Source organism: Xyrauchen texanus, chromosome 7, assembly GCF_025860055.1.
Source record: "Xyrauchen texanus isolate HMW12.3.18 chromosome 7, RBS_HiC_50CHRs, whole genome shotgun sequence".
NCBI lineage: Eukaryota > Metazoa > Chordata > Actinopteri > Cypriniformes > Catostomidae > Xyrauchen > Xyrauchen texanus.
The window spans coordinates 37,712,373-37,733,959 of NC_068282.1; the positions used below are offsets into that span (position 1 = coordinate 37,712,373).

The 21,587-nt window shown below is 42.0% G+C and overlaps 1 protein-coding gene across 8 annotated transcripts in view; it reads left to right on the top strand.

Annotated features, from left to right (window-relative positions):
- The window catches only part of LOC127646374 (inositol polyphosphate-4-phosphatase type I A-like), a 110,168-nt gene that overhangs the window by 76,420 nt on the left and 12,161 nt on the right, over window positions 1–21,587 (top strand). For 3 of the 8 annotated variants that reach the window (XM_052129945.1, XM_052129946.1, XM_052129947.1), the window contains 3 exons: window positions 13,316–13,625; window positions 15,192–15,227; window positions 15,474–15,646. In XM_052129945.1, the coding sequence (XP_051985905.1) occupies window positions 13,316–13,625; window positions 15,192–15,227; window positions 15,474–15,646 (519 nt within the window). The remainder of the gene's footprint in view (window positions 1–13,315; window positions 13,626–15,191; window positions 15,228–15,473; window positions 15,647–21,587) is intronic. The other 5 variants (XM_052129951.1, XM_052129953.1, XM_052129950.1 and 2 more) reach the window with 4 other exon arrangements.

Sequence of the window (21,587 nt, forward strand, 5' to 3'; positions counted from 1 at the left end):
CTTAGTGAGCCCTACTGATGCAGACACTGTGTTCCATGTGCGTGCTCTGGTTACGGTTTACTCCCCCACCACTAGTAGCGCCACCGCTGAGTGCTTGGAGAAACTACAAGCAATAGCAAGCGCCAATGGGGAAACCCTACGAGATGTTCTCCAACGAGAATCGATGAAGGTTAGTGGAGTGAAAGCTCAAGTTGATGTGTCACGTAAAGCAGGACCTGGGCAAGACCGAGGCCCTCTAGAAACAAGCCCCTTGACAAGTACGACTAGCACTCCTTCGCGGATGCAAGAATTCAAGTCACCCTCTGAACTGAGAATAGAGACTGAAAACCCAGTCAAGGTGAACATAGGTGCAGCGTCGCCTCACTTTTCAAACGATGCAGATGCCAACTCTGCTGAGACAATATCAGTGAAGCTTCCCATGACTGCTATGAACCCTTCAGGCATCCAGAGAATAGTGATGGAACACATTGTGAGGACGAGTGATCCCGTGTTTCCACACAGTGCTTCGTTTCGCCTGAAAGCTTTCTCTGGGAGGAGCCCTCGTCCAAACAACGAGCCTGACTTCGACACCTGGAGGGCAAGTGTTGACTACTTACTGAATGATCCATCCCTTCTTGAGTTGCACAAGACGCGGAAAATTCTGGACAGTTTGTTACCGCCTGCTTCAGACATAATCAAGCATGTGAACCCAAACGCTCCATCGTCAGAGTGTCTTAGGCTGCTGGAGTCTGTCTATGGGTCGGTGGAGGATGGAGACGAATTATTAGCCAGGTTTATAAGCACCCTGCAGAATCCTGGCGAGAGGTCGTCCGCCTACCTTCACAGATTGCATGTAATTCTGAGTGCTGCCATCAGACGGAGCGGAGTTGCAGAGAGTGAACGAGACCGTTGTCTGTTGAGGCAGTTCTGCTGTGGCTGCTGGGACAATGCCCTGATAGCTGATCTGCAGCTCGAAAAGAGAAAAGTAGACCCACCTCTTTTTGCTGAATTATCCATACTCATCCGTACAGCGGAAGATAAGCAAACATCAAAAGAGGAGAGAATGAGGAAACATCTGGGTACGAGTAAGCACCCATCAGTTCCCCTTAAACTGCGTACAGCAGCACACCAACAGTCTGCTTATTGCCACACATCAGAGGGAGACACTGATTCAACAGCTCTTGCTGATCCCAAGCCGAAAGCCTCTAAGCAGAAGAGTAAAGTGCAACTCCTTGAAATGGTTGAAGTAGGCATTCTGAAGAAAGAGATTGCAACTCTCCAAAGCCAAGTTGCAGCCATTAAAACAGCTACTCATCAGGAAGTAAGAGAGCAAGCAGGGATGAGTGACCTTCAGGAACTGAAAGAACAAATAGCAGGGCTTAAAGTCCAAGTTGCTGCTTCTGGAGCGCAGAGATATCAGTCTGAAAGATCCCTCAGTTAGAGAAGGAACCTGAGTAGACCTGGCGCTGAGGAAGACAGCAAAGACAGACATGCAAGACCAAAGCACACTGAGATTAAGACCAATCGGCCTCGGCCATGGTATTGTTTCTGCTGTGGGGATGACGGCCACCTAGCCATCAACTGCGAAAATCTCCCAAATCCATCTAGAGTTGAAGAAAAGAGAAGAAAGCTGAGAGAAAGGCAGGCTGAGTGGGACCTCCAACAAGGACTTGCCACAGAGTCTTTAAATTAAAGTCAGTCTCTGTCGCAGGGCTGATGGAGACTGAGAAAAACAAACAATGCCCTAAGCATCAACGAGTGTTTGACAAGCAGGCCGACACCAGAAGCCCCTTGAAGTTACCAGCTGGACTGGTAGGAATGAAATGCACTGCACAAATTAAAGTCGAAGGGAAGAAAGTGAACTGCCCTAGTGGTCCCAGATCTGACATTCCCCCCCAATCCTCATAGGCACCAACATGTTGGACGTCCTGTATGCTGACCATGCACAAGCGACCATGCCCCAAGTTAAGTCATATTACCATGGGTATCGAGCCATGATAAGAGTCCTCGAAGCAAGATGACAACGAGCTAGTGCGAGTGTTTTGGGCCAAGTAAAAGTGAACGGAGGTACGCCTGAACTTGTAGCAGCCGGAAGTACCGTAGTTCTCAACGGCTGTGTCAACATCATTGGGCCGCTTACAGAGACTTGGGTGGCAGTGGAACCATCAACATCATCTTCCTTGCCTGGCGGGCTGCTAGTGGCCAATAGTCTGCACTCCTTACCTCCGAAGCGCAATGTCCAGATATCAGTAGTGCTGAAGAACGAAAAGCAGACTGATTTAATAATCCCTCCAAGAGCAGTACTGGCCGAAGTACATGCCATCCAGCATGTGATCGAAGGAAGACACCCAATGAACATCCCTGAGTGCAAAGCTGTAAATCCTTCGCAAGTCAAAGTTGTTCCTGACTTCGGTGACTCTTCCTTGTCATGTGAATGTAAGGAGCGGATAACGGGTCTAGTGAACTCCATGCCAGATGTTTTTGCACTGCACGAGTTAGATTATGGCCACACTGATAAGGTGAAACACTGTATCAATCTTAATGACAAGACACCCTTCAAGCACCGTGCTAGACCTATCCACCCGCAAGATGTGGATGCAGTAAGAAGACACCTCAAGGAGCTCCTCGATGCCAGTGTCATAAGACAATCTGAATCCCCATACGCTTCCCCGATAGTAGTCGTGAGGAAAAAGAATAACGATGTGCGCTTGTGTATCGACTTCAGAAAGTTGTATTCCCAAACCATAAAGGATGCGTTTGCTCTGCCGAATCTGGAAGAAGCCTTTTCTGTTCTAACTGTATCCAAGTGGTTTTCAGTTCTTCATTTAAAAATCGGGTTTTTACCAAATTGAGATGGAAGAGGCTGACAAACAGATGACAGCATTCGTATGTCCATTGGGGTTCTGGGAGTTCAACCGAATGCCCCAAGGGATCACAAATGCACCGAGCACCTTTCAAAGACTAATGGAGCAGTGCATGGGCGATCTTAACAGGAGAGAAGTACTAGTTTTCATTGATGATCTTATAGTCTTTTCTAAGACTCTTGAAGAACATGAGACCAGACTCTTTCAAGTTCTAGAGATTACGGACTGAAGCTTTCTCCTAAAAAGTGCAAGTTTTTCCAAACGTCAGTCCGATATCTGGGCCACATAGTGTCTGAGAATGGTGTCGAAACGGATCCATCCAAAATTGAAGCCCTCAAGACCTGGCCAAGGCCTAGAAACCTTAAAGAGCTCAAGTCTTTTCTCGGGTTCGCAGGATACTACAGAAGGTTTGTCCAAGACTTTTCCAAGATATCAAGACCTCTCAACAACCTTACTGTCGGTTACCCCCCTCTGCAGAAAAAACAGAGACGAAGCCCAAAGGAAAGTACACAGTACCGAGATCCTAAAGAGCAGTTTGGAGATCGATGGACTCAGGAATGCCAAAGGGCCTTCGACATTATCATGGAGAAGTTGACTTCAGCCCCAGTCCTTGTGCTCAAGTGGGCAGTTACGACCAAATTGAGTGATTATCTGTATGGAGGAGAGTTCACTGTGATAACGGACAGCAACCCGCTCACCTATATTCTGACGTCTGCGAAGCTCGACGCAACCAGCTATAGGTGGCTGTCCAGTCTGTCGACATTTAACTTCAAGATTCAATATCGTGCAGGCAAGCGAAACCTGGATGCAGATGCGCTCTCGAGATGTCCTCATGACAGGCCTCTGGATGACTTTGTCTCACAAAAAGAGTGTGAAAGAATCAAGCAATTCACCCTTCACCATTTAGCAGAATCAAACCAACCAACGATACTGCCAGCAGTGGTGAAAGCTCTCTGCGAAAGACACCAAGTGTATCAGAGCTGTACTGATCCTGACATGTCGTACTCCCAACCAACCGTATTTGAGTCGCTGTCTCTAGGCGTTGGTGCAATACCCCGAGAGTTCCAACAAGAGGATGCCCATGGACTTCCAATTCTTCACCGAATGTCTGAAGAGGAGTTCAAGGAACACCAAAGAACTGATCCAGGACTTAAAGAAGTTATCAAATATCTTGAGTCTGGTAAGAAACCAGTTGGAAAAGTAGAATCTGCAGAAGTAGCCTTATGGCTAAGAGAGTGGAGCAGATTCGAGTTCAAGAACGGAATGTTATTTAGGAGGCAGGACCGAGGAAATGTGCTATATTGGTTGGCGCTACCCGAGGATCTCCGAGAGATAGTGCTAACGAGCTTGCACAACGACATGGGCCATCTAGGGATAGAGAGAACCCTGGAACTCGCTAGATCCCGATTCTACTGGCCAACGATGGCGACAGCTGTGGAAGAGAAAATAAAGACCTGTGAGCGCTGTGTGAGGCGGAAGACTCCTCCTGAGTGAGCTGCACCCCTGGTGAATATAGTGACAAGCAGACCTCTTGAACTAGTCTGTAGGGATGTCCAGATCCGATCACGTGATCGGATTATAGTATTTTATAGTATAGTAGAGATTTACATGCTCCATTCAAATTGCAATTAAGAATTTCTTCAATGAATGCGAGATTCCAACCAGCAAACAAAGCTCTTGGTTTTCACCTACCTGCTGTGTTGTTTCCCTCTCTCCAGTAGCTGCTCCTTATCTTCTGATCAGTTGGCCCATATCGAACCATATTGAAACTTATACTATTGTAATACATAAGACCTGGCACGTGTGCCTTGTTACAGTACGCATCTTGAACTACCTTGACTATTGGCTGTTACTGGCGCAATCAGTGGCTTTGTTTTGCCAGCACAGAGACTTACTGCTTCAGCTACAGTGCCTGTCTCAGTTCAAACAGAGGAGAACACTTCCAATGAATCTGTTTCAGATAGGGATTTATGGTGCCAGCATCTGTCCATGAGGTCTCTTACACATGAGACCTCTTCAGTGCTGGCTGAAGTATTGTATGCCATGATGTGCTTGGTGCCAAGGGCACATGTGTATCACTATATCCAGCTGCTGAATAGCTGCTGTAGCAACATGGACAGCTCTTGTGTTTTACCGTGTGGTCATGCTGGGGCAAGTTGACACACGGTACCTAGAGCAGCAGACTTCATCCTCAAACTGTATTGAGGATTTGGAAAATATTTGGTAATATTTGCCTCAGTGGAGAATATCCACTGTCCCCTCTGGTACTTGAAGTCCCAAGTTTTCAGGTGGAAAGTGGTGACCACGGATGCTTCCAACACAGGTTGGGGGGCATTGTGTGATGGATGCCTGACTTTTGGCACCTGGACAGGTGCGAGGAGTCACAGTTTCAACAGGGTGGCTCCAGTAGCATGTGGCAGTGACTGAGAATGATAACGGACTATAAAACACCATCCCCCAAAATCGTGAACGTTGATGCCTCTCTTGCAGACGAGCTGAACAATTTTTATGCTCGCTTCGAGGCTGCAGTTTACTGCGCTAACGGTGCTGACAGTGCCAATAGTGATAGCGGCTGCTTGTATGCGGAGAGCATTAATGCTTGAAAGTGTTCACCATCACAGAGTGCGATGTGAGAGACTTTCCAGAGAGTTAACATCAGGAAGGCAGCAGGACCAGATGGAATCTCAGGTCAGGTCCTCGGAGCCTGCGCTGTCCAGCTAGCACTGGTGTTCGCAAAGATATTCAACCTCTCCCTGGAACAATCCATTAATGTTCCTGTTCCGAAGAAATCCCAACCTTCCTGCCTTAATGACTATTGTCCTGTAGCACTGACCTCAATTGTGATAAAGTGCTTTGAAAGACTGGTCAGAGACTTCAACACCTCCTCACTACCTGATACCCTGGATCCCCTACAGTTCACTTACCGTCCAAATCACTCAACGGTCAATGCTATCACACATCTCCTCCACACAGTCCTAGAACATCTGGACAAGAGGAAGAAATTATGTTAAAATGCTGTTTGTTGATTACAGTTTAGCTTTTAATACTATAATTCCCTCAAAACTCACCACCAAGATAGAGGACCTAGGATTTAGCCCACCTCTGCGTCAGTGGATCTCCAACTTCCTGACTGACAGACCTCAAGCAGTAAGGGTGGGCAGACATGTCTCACCCCCCCTGCCAACCTCAGCACTGGAGCCCCCAGGGGTGTGTAATAAGTCCCCTGCTTTACTCATTGTACACTTATGACTCTGCGACCACTTCCAACTCCACCACCATTGTCAAGTTTGCTGAAGACACCGCTTTGGTGGGCCTGATCTCTGAAAACGACGAGAGGGCCCATCTACAGGAGATCAAGGACTGGAGGACTGGTGCCAGGAGAACAACCTCCTTTTGAATGCCAGCAAGACAAATGAGCTGATAGTGTACTTCAGTACAAAGCAGGCAAGGAACTACCACCCCATTATGATCAACGGGTCTACAGTGGAGAGAGTGGACTGTTTCCGTTACCTTGGTATAAACATCTCACATGATCTGTCATGGTCCTGTCACATTAACACCATAGTGAAGAAGGCCCGTCAGTGTCTTTACCACCTCAGGTGCTTAAAGGACTTAAATGTTTTACAGCTGCACCACTGAGAGCATCCTGACAGGAAACATCACAGCCTGGTTTGGAAACTGCACAAAACAGGAATAGACTGGCTCTACAAAGAGTGTTGCGATCAGCTGAGCGCATCACCCATATCAAACTCCCTGAACTCTAGTCCATCTACAGCAAACAATGCTGGACCAAAGCCAGGAAAATCATGAAAGACCTCAGCCATCCTAATAATGGACTCTTCTCTTTGTTGCAGTCAAGGAACCGCTTCCACTCCCTGATGGCCAAAATGGAGAGAATGAGGAGGAGCTTCTTTCCCCAGGCCATCCGTGTCCTGAACCAAGGAAAACACCAGGACTAGGTTCACTATTCAACACCACACACTTGAATCAATATTCTTCAGCAATATCCTGACCTGTTGCAGGTCTACATTACTACATACTGAACATTACTGCACAGTTGCACTTTACCCTGCACAATATATATATATTGGCAGTCAAACTGTCACTGCTACTCTACATGCACTATTTCATATGCATATGCATACTTTGTACATACAGTATATTTCTCTTTCCCCTATTTTATTGTGTATTTTATTGTTTTTATATGTGCATTTTTAAATAGTTTTTTTATTGTGGTTTTACTTCTATTTCTACTCCTTATCTATATACAGTATATATACGTAGGATATTTGGTATGCGACTGTGGCAGGACGGAGGGCGGAGCCGGGTCGTGATCTTACACACCCGGTCCCGTATTAGGCTAATCAAGCCTCCCGAGAGGGATAAAGGTCGACTGCAGAGGATCGTGCGGGAGAGAGAGATAGTTTACGGACATGTCCATCGTGTGTGTTTGTCTTTTGTTTAAGTCTTAAATTAAACTATTATTTATAAACCCGGGAAGGAGGAGAGATACGCCGTAGTAGAGTTCTCGCCACTACCGTCCACCCCAATGGAGCAGCCGTGGGTCAATGGAAAGGAGGAGGCGAGAACCGCCGACCGCAAGGGGAGAAGCGTCTCCAAACTGACCGCCTGGAGTGGTCAGGGCCGCTGCCAGGGGCGAAGGAGTCCCCTACCAGCTGCTGAAACACGGCAGGGTTTGAGACCGCCGACCGCGAGCGTGGAGGGGCTCGCTGCCGACCGTCTGGAGTGGGAGAACCGCTGCCAGGGGCGGGGGTGACCCCTTCTGTTCCCCGAGAACGCGGCTGGGCGTTCTGTCCGCCAGGGGCTGGAGGTCTGCCTCTGATCCGCCCGAGAGGCGTGGCTGTCATCCGATAGAGGGTGGAGGAGTGGCTGAGGAACAGACTGAGGAGAACTGGTGAGTAAGAGTTTTTTTTTTCATCTCTCTGTCCTCTCTCTCTCTCACTGCCGCTCTGCGTTGGCCTTTTCCCTCTCTTTTAAATTTCACAGTGTTTTTTGGGGGGGTACTACACTGTTACAGGAAGTACCACCCCCCAGTTTAATTATTTCTGTTTCCCTCCCCTTGTCCCCTCCCTCGTCCAGGTAGATGGGGATGACCTGCCGGCAGATGGGGCTTAGGGCACGCCCTCCCCTAGGGAAAGAGGGGGGGATGTACGTCATGCTGGGGGCTCCCCAGCGTGAGAGAACGAGGGAGGAATGTGGCAGGGTGGGGGGCAGGGCCGGGTCATGATCCTACACACCCGGTCCCGTATTAGGCTAATCAAGCCTTCCTGTGTGTTTGTCTTTTGTTTAAGTTTTATATTAAACTATTATTTATATTGAAAAGCCGGTTCTCGCCTCCTCCTTTCCATTGATTCCTTTACAGCGACATTTAGGAGGGAACTTAACGTGCCCTCATCCTCACACCATTTTATGCAAGATATTTGGTATGCAAAATTTAGAAGGGAATTTAGGGTCTTGAAATATGTGAGCTATGAACTATATTAAACTGTCCTTATTGTACCGTATTAGGTAATGAAATGTATAACGGAATTGGTTGCGTTCGACAACTATTGTAAATTAGATAAATGTCAAATACTAGATTATTTGTCTTAATAGATTCTCAACCATTAAAATTGTAATACAACATTTTGTTGTATACGCTCACAATTTCTACTGTAAGGAATTAGCTTTAATAAGTGAATTATACTTAATTCACTTATTGAAGTGATTAATTAATAAACCAGCACTTTGAGCACAATATTGGAGATGTACTTGCGTGTCTTTTTGGTGTTTCCTTGCGTTCTTTGTGTTGCTTGGTTCTTAGCGCTTGGTCAAAAATTTGTTCCGTCGATGTTTTGGACCTCTGTATGATCAAAGTTATTGTCTGTTTGAATGATGAGGTTGGCTTTGAAGTGAGGCCTTCTCATGGGTGTGTGAACCATAGAGAGTGATGAGCTTTCTCGGGATGTCGAGTTTCCTTGGGCCTCACATGGCATGGACCCGGCAGTCAGCGGAGCGACCAGACCAAGCACATGCAGGCAGAAGAGAGGAAGAGAGAAGAGACTGCAGAGCACCGAAGAGAGAAGAGACAAGAGAGTGTGTTTTTCCTGTTTGGAAATACTTTAACTGAAATTGGCCGCATCCCCAAAGGTGTCCTGCGCCAATCAGAAGTGACTTTTCAGAGTCACATGGTCAACTGGGCTGTCTATTTTGCCAGTTGATTTATGGTCCTTTGTTCCAGAGTCTTACAAATCTCCCGCTCAAAAATAGTGCATATTTAATCCTGAACTTTTATATCTTGAGAATGGTACAAGAGACATGATATTCGTTGTCATTAGCTTTCTCTATATAACCAAACAAATGCTTGCATACCAAATATTACATTCTTTCATGAATATTGTACATGTATGTAACAAAACTTGAAAATTCCTGGTTACAAAATCATATTGGTTTTACAAATCATTGTATTTTATCAAGTTAAGCCTTATAGTTACCATTCTTAGCAGAATGAGATGAATCGTACAAAATTAAAGATTATATTCATCAATTATAAGTGATTTCACATCGTTACACACATTTTAAAGAGGTCCATCAATCTATAATCATTCATTTGTCAGGTACAAACGTTACCAGAGTTCAAATCGATTTTCAGCATTATCTAGCAAGGCTAGATTAAGATGAAATGTCTTAGAGTTGTGCAAATCTGATGGTCCTTGTAACCTTACACAGAAAAGCCTGGTTTAACTCTGTGTGGGGGTTCCTGTTGAGGGCCTGTAATTTATGACTTTGAAACATTCCAAACTGAAAGGCTGAGTTTTTCCTAGATTCAAATCGTGTTGCTGGAATTCTTCTGCATATATAATCTTACACATATAATCTTTATCATAAACTGTGGGGAGAAAAATCGTATCAAGAATTTCACTACATGTCATACTGTCTAAGGTTACGTACAGTATGTGACAAATAAAACTCGAAACTGAAACTGAAGGAGGGTGTGTCACATAAACCACCTAGAGCTATTGGCTGTAATTCTAGCCTTAAAGGCTTTTCAGTCAGAAATAGCGAGCTGTCATGTCCTAGTTCGCTCAGCCATCATGAGAGTTGTGGTATATATAAACCGTCAAGGCATTTATATTGCTGCCTCCATTGGGGCAAGCATCATCTCCTCTGCCTCAGAGTGACATATGTCCCAGGCCACCTGAATTACGGCGCACAACTACTGTTATGCCAAGAGGTGATACCAGGCAAATGGAGACTTCATCCTCAAACAATATTGAGGATTTGGTACATACTCGGCAAAGCGGAAATCAATCTATTTGCCTCAGTGGAGAATGCCCACTGTCCCTTCTGGTACTTAAAGTACCAAGCCCTGCTGGGAACGGACGGAATGGCATGGAAATGGCTGGCGAAATGCAAATATGCATTTCCCTGGTATGCCTGATTCACTCTGTCATATGCAAAGTCAGAGAAGACAAGGAATCCCTTCTATTAGTTGCACAAAAATGGCCTAACCAACCATAGTTTCCAGAAATGATGGAGATGCTGTACAGTCCCCCATGGGAAATACAGCTGAGGAGGGATCTTCTCTCTCAATGCAAAGCACAATCTGGCATCCCAAGCCCCTGCTGTGTAATCTGCATGTGTGGCCCCTGAACTGGGCACTGACGCGTTCAGTCATGAATACCATTTTACAGGCCAGATCACTGTCCACGAGACGCCTCTATGTGCTAAAATGAAAGGTATTCACTGAATAGTGTCTCTTACATGGTAAAGACCCTGTAAACTGCCCCATACAGTAAATTCTAATATTTCTTCAATAGCGATTAGACGCAGGACTCACCCCATCAACGCTCAATGTGTATGTGGCAACTATATCAGCATATCATGCACATGAAGCCGGCACATCTATAGGCAAGTATTATTTAATCATAAAGTTCCTTAAAGGAGCAAGAAGATTAAACCCACCTCGGCTGGCTACAGTCTCGACTTGGGACTTAACTTTAGTCCTAAAAGCTCTCGCAGGTTCCCTCTTCGAGCTTTTTGACTAATTTACGCATGCTCTCCGTTAAGACTGCACTACTGACACGTATCCATTGGTGACCTGGATGCACTATTAGTCGACAATTCATGTCTGGAGAATGGCCCCAGGCTTTCACATGAGGGAGGAATGTGGCAGGGTGGAGGGCTCCAAAAATGAAACTTCTCTCAACATTTACTCACCCTCATGCCACCCCTTTCTTCTGCTGAACACAGAAGACTTTTAGAAGACTATGGGCTCTATTTTCGTGCACAATGTCTTATCCAATTTCCATGAGAGTGCTAAACCTAAGTGCAATTTTCGTGCCAGCGCAATGCACAAATGAGAGTGGGTGGGAATGTTTGCGCTGCTATGGGTGTAGAAGTGCAAACTGTGGGTGTACTGTATGTAAACGAAGAGACGCGATGTGTAATTTGCTATTTTCCTAAGAATTTGGTCGTTGCGCTAAGACATTTCATTACCATCTCTTATCTCAGCACAATGTCCAAATTCAGTTTGAGTATTTGCAGTTTGGAGATTTCACCATCAAATGGTGATAAAGTTAATGTCCAAACATCAAATAGTGTCCTTGAAGATCACTGTTGAAATCGTTTGTTGAAGCAAAAACATGTAAGATTTGGGTTACATTTTCTAGAGGTCATTGTTTATTCTTTCAATTATTATTATTATTTGTATTGTTATGTTTAAGTTACTGCAAAAGGGGCCAGTGGAAGAAGGAGAGAGTAAAATGTTTGGATTTGGTATGATTTTTTTTTAACCACATCATTAAATTGATTATATTTTCATTTCATCTGAAGTGTAATTTGAATTTAGAAATATTTTTGGTTTAATTTTTAATTCATTTAATTTTTAATTAATAACATTTTTCAAAATAATTGTTGACTATTAGAAGTGAAGTTTGTGCCAATACAATCACTGTTAAAACTAGCCATGATTTGTGTGTCAGTAGATGAAAGTGATTAATAATACTTACATTCTCTATAATTTAATGGAGCCTACATCCATATCCTGAACCACATTTTACATGCATATAAAAAGAATGTGCCCCATTTAACATGGTCACCCAAAATAATGCAAATCCATATTTTTGATCTTCCAATTAATTTCATACAGTCAAGTTACACTTCCAACTTATGGATGTACTGTCTTTTTTAAATATCGCTGGTGCTTGAAAGGGAATGGACTGTGTAATAGGACGAACATGTGACGGAGATGCACCTCCATTGAACTGATTATTGCCTTGTGTGGCTGATTTTGCCAAACCCATTTGCGCCTAGACTTTGTGCACACTTACATGAAAATACCAATTCTTCATCGCCATGCCCATTGACTTTGCGCTTTTGAGTTAAGGCATTGCGCTGCACTTAGCATTTGTGCCCTTATAATAGGGCCCTATCTCAGCTCTGTTGTCCATACAATGCAGGTCAACAGGGTCCAAAACTCTGAAGTTCCACAAATCACATAAAGGCAGCATAAAAGTATCCATAGGACTCCAGTGGTTAAATCTGTATCTTTAAAAACAATATGATAGGGGTAGGTGAGAAACAGATCAATATTTAAATCCTTTTTTACTATAAATCAAATTTCAAACAGATCTCCTATGCGCATTCATTAGAATTCTTCTCTTTTTTTGCTGATTTGCATTCTTCATACACATCGCCACCTACTGGGCAGGAAGGAGAAATAAAAAAGGCAGGGATAAAGGATAAATAAATAATATTTCACAACAGCCCAGTAGATGGTAATATGCACAAAGAAGGTGAATTACCAGAAAACAGAAACATGTGCATAGGAGTGCTGTTTGAATGTAGATTTATAGTAAAAATGGACTTGAAAGTTGATCTGTTTCTTACGCACACCTATCATACCGCTTTTGAAGATATGGATCTAACAACTAGGTCGTATGGATTACTTTTATGCTGCCTTTATGTGCTTTTTGGATCCTGTTGACCTGTATTTTATGGACATACAGAGCTGAGAAATTCTTCTAAAAATCTTTGTGTTCAGAAGAAAGAAAGTGGGAAAATATGGGATCGCTAGTAAATGATTAGAGAATTTTCAAGTTGTTGAACTATTCCTTTAAAATAACAATAAAATAACTTTTCCTGCTCGGAAAGTATGACTTGGGTAGTGATGAAATCAGAGACTTAAAATCCAATCATAAGTGATCACAAGAGATGCATATTACCACCAGGTAGAAACAGTTATCAGTCTCAACTGTCCAGTTGTGACCGGATCACCCGAGACATTAATATCAGGTGTAACAGGTGTCAAGGCCATCTTGTAAGGAAGCACAGGCCTGATTGAATTTTATCCAGAAATCCATCAGGAAGTGGAATTCTCATAGCAAATCTTATTTGCTTTAAGATAATCTCTTTACAGTACTACATGCAATTTGTCTTGTCTTCTTAGTGTCTGTTTGTATGTATTACAGGAGAAGGTGTGGGGGAATGTTGACAAAAGTCTGGAATGTATAATCCAACGAGTGGACAAACTGCTTCAGAGAGACAGATTGCACAGCAGCAGCAGTGAGGACATGTTTCAGGCTGACCAGCAGTGCGGCGCCAGTAAGAAAGGTATTGTGAGAAAAAAAGCCTTCTGGATCAACCCTGTCTGCATGGAGGAGACTTCCTCAGGCTTCGAACAAGAACAGCAGTCAACCTCGCCATCATCATCATCCCCATCTTCATCCTTACCACCTGATCTAAATCCTGCATGCCACACTATTGCAGGAACACATGCATGTAGGTGCCTTTCTCTCTTGTTTGCACCCTTTCTCTCTACCTATTTTTATTTTTTTTTTTATCAACGCTAACAAAGACGAAACAAAAGACTCAAAATGACGATAATGCAATTTTTTTAATTAAATCATATTGTTGACAAAAATATGATGAGGATAAATAGAATACTGCAAGATATTAACAATGCAAAACAGGTTGTTTTTTTTTTTAAGAATTCTCTCAAAATAATTTATTCAAATATTCCAGTTTTAGTATGTTGAGGAGTTCCCTATATGAAATGTGTGAACAGAAAAGGCTGAATTTCTAAAAAGTTGGTAATACTGTATGTACACATGCTGACAGACATTTTAAAGAGTTGTCATATCACAATTTGTTTCTTAGCACCTTGCAACATGTTGTGTTTTTAAGACATCATGTCAAATAAAAATGGTTAAACTTTTAAAAATGAAATCTGTCTTGAACTTTTCCTGCATTCTGTTCCACTCTGGTGCGCTCCGTCTAGCTGTTTTTGAAAAATGCATCTTGTGTGAACACCACTTAAAACACACATATGATTGGGGTCTTGTGGACCCTAATTATTCAGGGCTTCCTTAAAGCTGGTCAACTAATCGTTCAGACAACAGAACTACTAGTACCGGTAGTTTTGCACATCCCTAGAAAGTGGAATTTTAGCAGTTTCAGATGTGATGTGTTTCTACCTTTTGGTTTCACATTTACTTCTGATTATCCATTATGTTTCATCTGTAATGGCCCACACACATTAACACATGCATATACTCATCTGTTCTCTTTCTTTCTCTTGTTATCTCCCTTTCTATCTATCTTTGACACACACCTTGTCACCTGTTCATCCTTATGCAGGCTGCATGCTGCTATGACAACAACTCTTATATTAGTTTTACATGACTTGTTGTGGCTTGAATTTCTTCTGCCTCTAATCCATGCTGTATGTTCTCTGATATTATACTATTAATATGTGTTTATTTATCTGTTTGTTTATTTGTTTGTATTTATCTGTGCCAAAGCAAATCAATATAAATGTATGGAAAAATTGAGATCCAAGCTAATTCAATGCCATGTTAATGTAAGATATCTGTTGATGTGCCATGTCTCTGTTTCTGGAACATTCTGTTGTTTGACCCAGCATATTTGCCTACTGTGAACATGTGACAAGAGTGCTCACATTTGATTGGCTGGCTGGTTAACATGCTCACAGGCTGTCTGTCTGGTGCTGGCTGTCTGTGCCAGTTAGTCACTTGGCAGTGTCAGCATGTGGTAATTTACAGTCGTTAACATTATATAATGAAAATGAAATAATTTGTTTGACAGGCAGATGTCAAGGATTTTCCTCTTTGACTTTTAGACTATTTCTGGGCAGACCATTGCAACATACCACTTTGCACTTAAGGAGAAAAATTTAGTTGTTAAACTGGCTTGTTTTTACATTGCTATTTTGCTTGTTTTATGTTGCATATAATGCAATGAGTCAAAATGGCCCAGCGTTTGTGTGTGCTGTGCTGGTTGCAATCGCTAAGTTAACCGTTGCATGTTGCACCTCCACCTCTCTAGATGGCAACAGCAGTAGTGGAGAGGAGAGTTATCCTGGTAAGAGCCCCTGCCCTTAAGCTTAAACGCTTATGCAAAATCAGTGTTCACCACTGTTCACTTATGTCACATCTGTTGTCTTTCATCCTTTTGTTATTGGTTTTACTTCATGTAAACCTTCTGTCATTGCTACTGAGCCCACATAAGATTTTTTAAAAGCCCTCCCATAAAAAACATATGGATATGTGATTGTGGTGTTTGATATGTTAAAACATAGCTGATTCTGTTTGTATGTGTGTGTGTTAGGTGAGTGGAGTGAGGCCCTGTATCCCCTGTTAACAACTCTAACGGAGTGTGTGGCCATGATGAGTGACAAAGCCAAGATGTCGATGGTTTTCTTGCTCATGCAAGACAGTGCACCCACCATTACAATGGACCTCAACCTGCAGTACCGGCGAGATGTGGTCTTCTGTCAGACAGTTAGTTCTATCTCTGACAAACCCAAATACACACATTAAGGTGGTGTTACACTAGCCAACTCGAAAGACAACACTATATTTGCATGTGAACAGGTGCCGACTGTTTTTGCTGAAATATCGTCCTCTTCTGTTGTAGGTCTGCCACACTCACCAATTTAGGAATAGTTCACCCAAAAATTTTAATTCTCTCATCATTTACTCACTAATGCCATCCCAGATATGTATTACTGTCTTTTTTCTGCTTGACACAAGCAAAGATTTTTGGTAGAATATTTCAGCTCTGTTGGTCCTTACAATGCAAGTGAATTGAGGCCAGAACTTTGAAGCTTCAAAAATCACAAAAAGGCAGCATAATAGTAATCCATACAACTCCACTACTTTACTTCCAGAATGTGATAGTGGCGATTTATATGAAGTACTTAAATATTGATCTGTTTCTCACCCACACTTATCATATTGCTCCTAAAGACATATTTAACCACTGGAGTCCAACCATGTGGATTAATTTGATGCTGCCTTTATGTGATCTTTGGAGCTTTAAAGGTAATTTGCATTGAATGGACCTACAGAGCTGAAATATTCTACTATACATCATCGTTTGAGTTTATCAGAAAAAGTAATACACTTGGCATGGCATGAGGATGAGTAAATGATGAGAGAATTTTCATTTTGGTTGAACTATCCTTTTAAGAATGGGACACAGGTGACAGATTAACACTGACTGCATTACTGATTACATTAAATGAACAGCCTCTGCTTTCTTATTTTATGAATCATTGAAGTATATATATAAACTGCAGAAAAATGCCTGTTTACACAAATTTTTGATAGTTCACTTTGCTAAGGGATAATATATGTAAATGAAGCGTATGACTGAAAAATCGTCCTTAAAGCACGGTCACATTTACCTACACATAGTGAAATTCTGTGGGCAAAATACAGTCATCTCAATGGGAATCTCCTCAATCTTTAATTTCGCATGATGGACTTCCTTCCGGTGGTGAAGAATTTCCCTATTGGTCAAAGTTCACCAAACTTGAACTCCATGTGAAATCTGTAAGGTGAAATTCTTCTCCACCGAAAGTTCATCGTGCACAATTAGATTCCCATTTAGATGACTGTAATTGGCCAATGGAATTTTGACGTGCGAAGGTAAATGTAACCACTTTAATCTTGATCTTTAATATCGAAAAGTAGTCACATTTACCTTCGCATGGCAAAATTCCATGGACCAAATACAGTCATTTCAATGCGATTCTGTGCTATATTTAATTTTGCACAATAGGCTTCTGGTGGTAAAGAATTTCCCCTCACAGATTTCACATGGAGTTCAAGTTTGGCCTGTGAAATTTAGCTGTGCAAAGGTAAATGTGACCACTTTGGTGAACTCCTTCAAATTTAATTTATTTGAGATTGTTTTGAGATTAAAATAGATTGTAAATAATTTACTTATAATTTACTCATTACATGGAATCCAAACCTGCATGACATTCTTTCTTCTGTGAAACACAAAAGGTGATGTACACTGGCCCATCTTTCCAATTCAATTGCAGTTCATACTGAACACAAAAGTATCATAAAAGTAGTCAATGAGTCAATTTCCAAGTCTTCTGATGGCATACAATTTTGCTTGTGCATTCATAATTGCATTAGAGAAGCTCATTTACAGTTACGTGCGTATTCACGCAAGAACTTGCATTGTTTTTTTTAACTCTAAACCATGCATGCTCTTACGTGAACTCACAAGCTGTGAATGAGATTCTCTCATGGAGCTATTGAACACACAACAAGAGTTATTACTGAAAAATTACTGGCATTTCAGGTTGTTTCTCATCAAAATCGTATTACTTCAGAAGACTTGGAATTTGATGCAGAGTCGTATTAACTGTCATTGTGTTCTCAAGACGTTTATTCTTTAAAACGTCTACTTTCTGTTATGCATAAAAATGAAAGTCATATAGTGTAAGAGCCATTATGCTCACTTAATGTCTATTGTAGTTTCACTGGTGAACACTGGGTGGAGTATGGGTTTCATTTGGTATAAAGGTAGCCAATGAGTAAGAGACACCAGGTTTAATGAATGAGGGAAGCACACAATTTTTGACCGTGTCAAGAACAAGAGAGGACATGCTAACTGGTGATGGCAATCTGTTTGAGCAGCCGAGCTGAAACCCAATAAAGAATGTAAATATAGTACTGGACTGAAGTGCGTTTGTTTTGGAGCCACGCGTCAGATATCCCTACAAACACCTCTGAGTGACAAGAAGGTTAATGGTCGCTACATTTGTCAAAAATTGCTTCTTTGTGGATTATCACGCATCGCTTTGGAACTTTTTTGAACTTTCTACGGATTCCGATGTTGTTTTGGATTAATTGGACGTATGATTCAAGGACCAGTTGCGACGAAGCTAGCTAATGGATTCAAGGTATGTGTAGCGCTACCTATGAAGGACTCTTGTGTGTATACCTTTAATAGCGTAAATCCAATGCATTGGTTGCTTAAGTTATAGTTACAAGGGAAATTAACTTAACACTCGGTGAAAATGAGTGTGAATAATGGTGTTGAAGATTTTACGGCTGCTGGTAAACAAACAGAGACAAGTGTGCTGGTTGAAAAGATTGAGATGGAGTCTGTGAAAGAAAAACGGTGTATCAAACTTACTCAAAAGGCATTACTAGAAAAATTGGAAGCATTGCAGAAAATAAGAAAGACTAAAGTCAATAAAGCAAACAACTTGATGGCTATTATAAAAGATTTTATGCTTAACCGAGAGTATGAAAAGGAAGTGCAATGTTCCTTTGGGAAATTCATAAGACTGTGATGAAGCAAGAGAAATGCACAATTCTGTGATGGTTATTTTGCCCAATGCCGAAAAGGAAAAGCAACAAACATGGTTCAATGGAAAGATGTTAATTTACAATGGGTTTAGAGATGATGTTCAAAAATGGTTGAGTACTGAAAGTCAAGTTTCATGTTCTGGTGTCGATGGCAATGCTTGTCAAGATGACATTCAAGCTAATGATAGTGTTTCAAACATTTCCTCACGAGGGTCAAGTAAACCATCCAGTAGAAAAAGTTCTAGCAGTGTGCGTACTGGAAGATCTTCTGCTTCTGCAGCACGAATTATAGCAGAGGTAGAAAAGGCTGCATTAATTGCACGTGCAACTGTTTTAAAGGAGAAACATGCCTTGGAGGTACAACAGGAACAACTGAGGCAAAGACAAGAGCAAATGGATATTGATGCAGAAATCGCTGCTGCTACTGCTAAAATTGCGGTTTTAAACAATTCTGACAATCAGCATCCTAAAACCCTTTCTGATGGTATGAGTGCATATTATGATAAGGGAACATCAACTTCAAACATCTGCAGTATTATGCAAAAGCAAAATGAGATTATTGCTCTTCTTGTACAACAACAACAAGCCAGCACACTGCCTCAAAGAGATATTCATGTGTTTGATGGTAATGCTTTGCAATATAGGACTTTCATCAGAGCTTTTGAACATGGAATCGAGGACAAAACCAGCAATAATCGAGATCGTTTGTACTTTCTGGAACAACACACACAAGGTCAACCTAAGGAACTTGTGCGCAGTTGCCAGCACATGGATGCACAAAGAGGATATGTGCAAGCTAAAGCATTGTTAAAGGAACATTTTGGCAATGAGTTTAAAATCGCTGCTGCATATATAGAGAAAGTACTTGGATGGCCTTCAGTAAAAGCAGAGGATGTAAGTTCATTGCAGAGTTATGCTCTCTTTTTGCGTGGATGCTGTAATGCAATGGAAGAAATTGAGTATATGAAGGAGCTGGAGATGCCAAGTAATTTGAAAACAGTCATCATGAAGCTGCCTTATAAATTAAGGGAAACTTGGAGAACTGTTGCTTGTGAACTATTGGAAAAGCACACTCGAAGAGCACAGTTCAGGGATATTGTAACATTTGTTGAACGTCAAGTCAAAATGTTATCTGATCCATTTTTTGGTGATATCCAGAATACTCAAACTGTGCAGCAGAAACCTCAACCTAGGAATACAATTAGAAACAGCTTTGCAACAACGGTTGTTACTAACAACAAATCAAGTCAGTGTTGTGTGTCTGATTTCAGATCAAATTCCCAAGTTTTATGTTTGTATTGCAAACGTGATCACCTATTGGAGCAGTGTACACAAATGCAGAACAAGATGCACAATGAAAAGCTGAACTTTCTAAAGGAAAAGGGTATTTGCTTTGGCTGTCTTCGTGTTGGACACATGAGCAGAGACTGCGATAAGCGTTTGACTTGCACAGTATGTGGCCAAAGGCATCCCAGCATTCTGCATATTCAACAAAAGGAGAGAGCGTACACTCAAGGACAGAATCTTCCATCACTAAGTAATGCCTGTGACCAAAGTGCTCTTCAAGCGTATGGTCAAACAGGGGCCGGTGATGGAGAATGTGCATTATCAATTGTACCAGTTCAAGTCAAATCCTGTAAAGGACAAAAGGTAATTCAAACATATGCGTTCCTTGATCCTGGTAGTTCTGCTACATTTTGTTCAGAACACTTAATGCATCGTTTGAAATTAAAAGGAAAGAAGACTAATTTTCTTTTGAAAACAATGGGCAATCAAAGATCTGTTAGTAGTTCTATTTTGACTGGATTGGAAGTGTCTAGCCTTTATGATGACATTTTTTACAGTCTTCCGAAGTCTTCACTCAGGAGAAAATGCCTGTGTCCAAAGACAACATTGTCACTGAAGGGATTTGCATAGATGGCCGTACCTGAAAGGTGTTAAGATCCCTCAAATTCCTGCTGATGTGGATTTGTTAATTGGAGCAAATGCTTCCAAGGTAATAGAGCCCTGGGAGGTTAAAAACAGTGATGGAGAAGGACCCTATGCAGTTAGAACCCTACTGGGATGGGTTGTGAATGGACCTCTCCAAGGAAGAAAGGACACTGGAAACACAAGTGAATGTCCGGATGTTACTGTTAATAGGATTTCTGTTGACAAGCTGGAGGAGATGCTCAATAAACAGTTTAACCACGACTTTAATGAGATCGCTTCTGAAACCAAAGAAATGTCAAGAGAAGATCATGCATTTATGGAAAAGGTAAATGGGTCAATTAAGCTTCAGGATGGATACTACAAATTGAATCTTCCATTCAAAATGGAAAATCCCATGTTACCAAATAACCTTTGTGTGGCTAAACAGCGAATTATGGGATTAAAGAGGAAATTGGACAGAAATAAGACGTTTCATCAGGAATATAATACTTTCTTGGATGAGGTCATCAATGAAGGTTATGCTGAAAGAGTACATTGCATCAGTTGAAACAGGACAAAGGGAAGGTTTGGTATATCCCTTACCACGGGGTCTATTACCCCAAGAAAGGAACGTTAAGAGTGGTATTTGACTGTGGAGCTGCTTTCAAAGGTACATCGCTTAATGATCAATTGCTGCAGGGCCCTTATCTAACAAACAGAAGATTGTTTAAATACAATGTTATCCAGTGTCGCTTTGGACTTTAATGGCTCTTTGCATAAATATTGTATTGAATTGTAATGTCTACCTGTCATGTACAATTAGGGGCCGGTGTGTAAGAGCCATTATGCTCACTTAATGTCTGTTGTAGTTTCACTGGTGAACACTGGGTGGAGTATGGGTTTCATTTGGTATAAAGGTAGCCAATGATTAAGAGACACCAGGTGTAATGAATGAGGGAAGCAAACAATTTTTGACCGTGTCAAGAACAAGAGAGGACATGCTAACTGGTGATGGCAATCTGTTTGAGCAGCCGAGCTGAAACCCAATAAAGAATGTAAATGTAGTACTGGACTGAAGTGCGTTTGTTTTGGAGCCACACGTCAGATATCCCTACAAACACCTGAGTGACAAGAAGGTTAATGGTCGCTACATATGGGTTTAGAACAACATGAGGTTGAGTAAGGTATGACA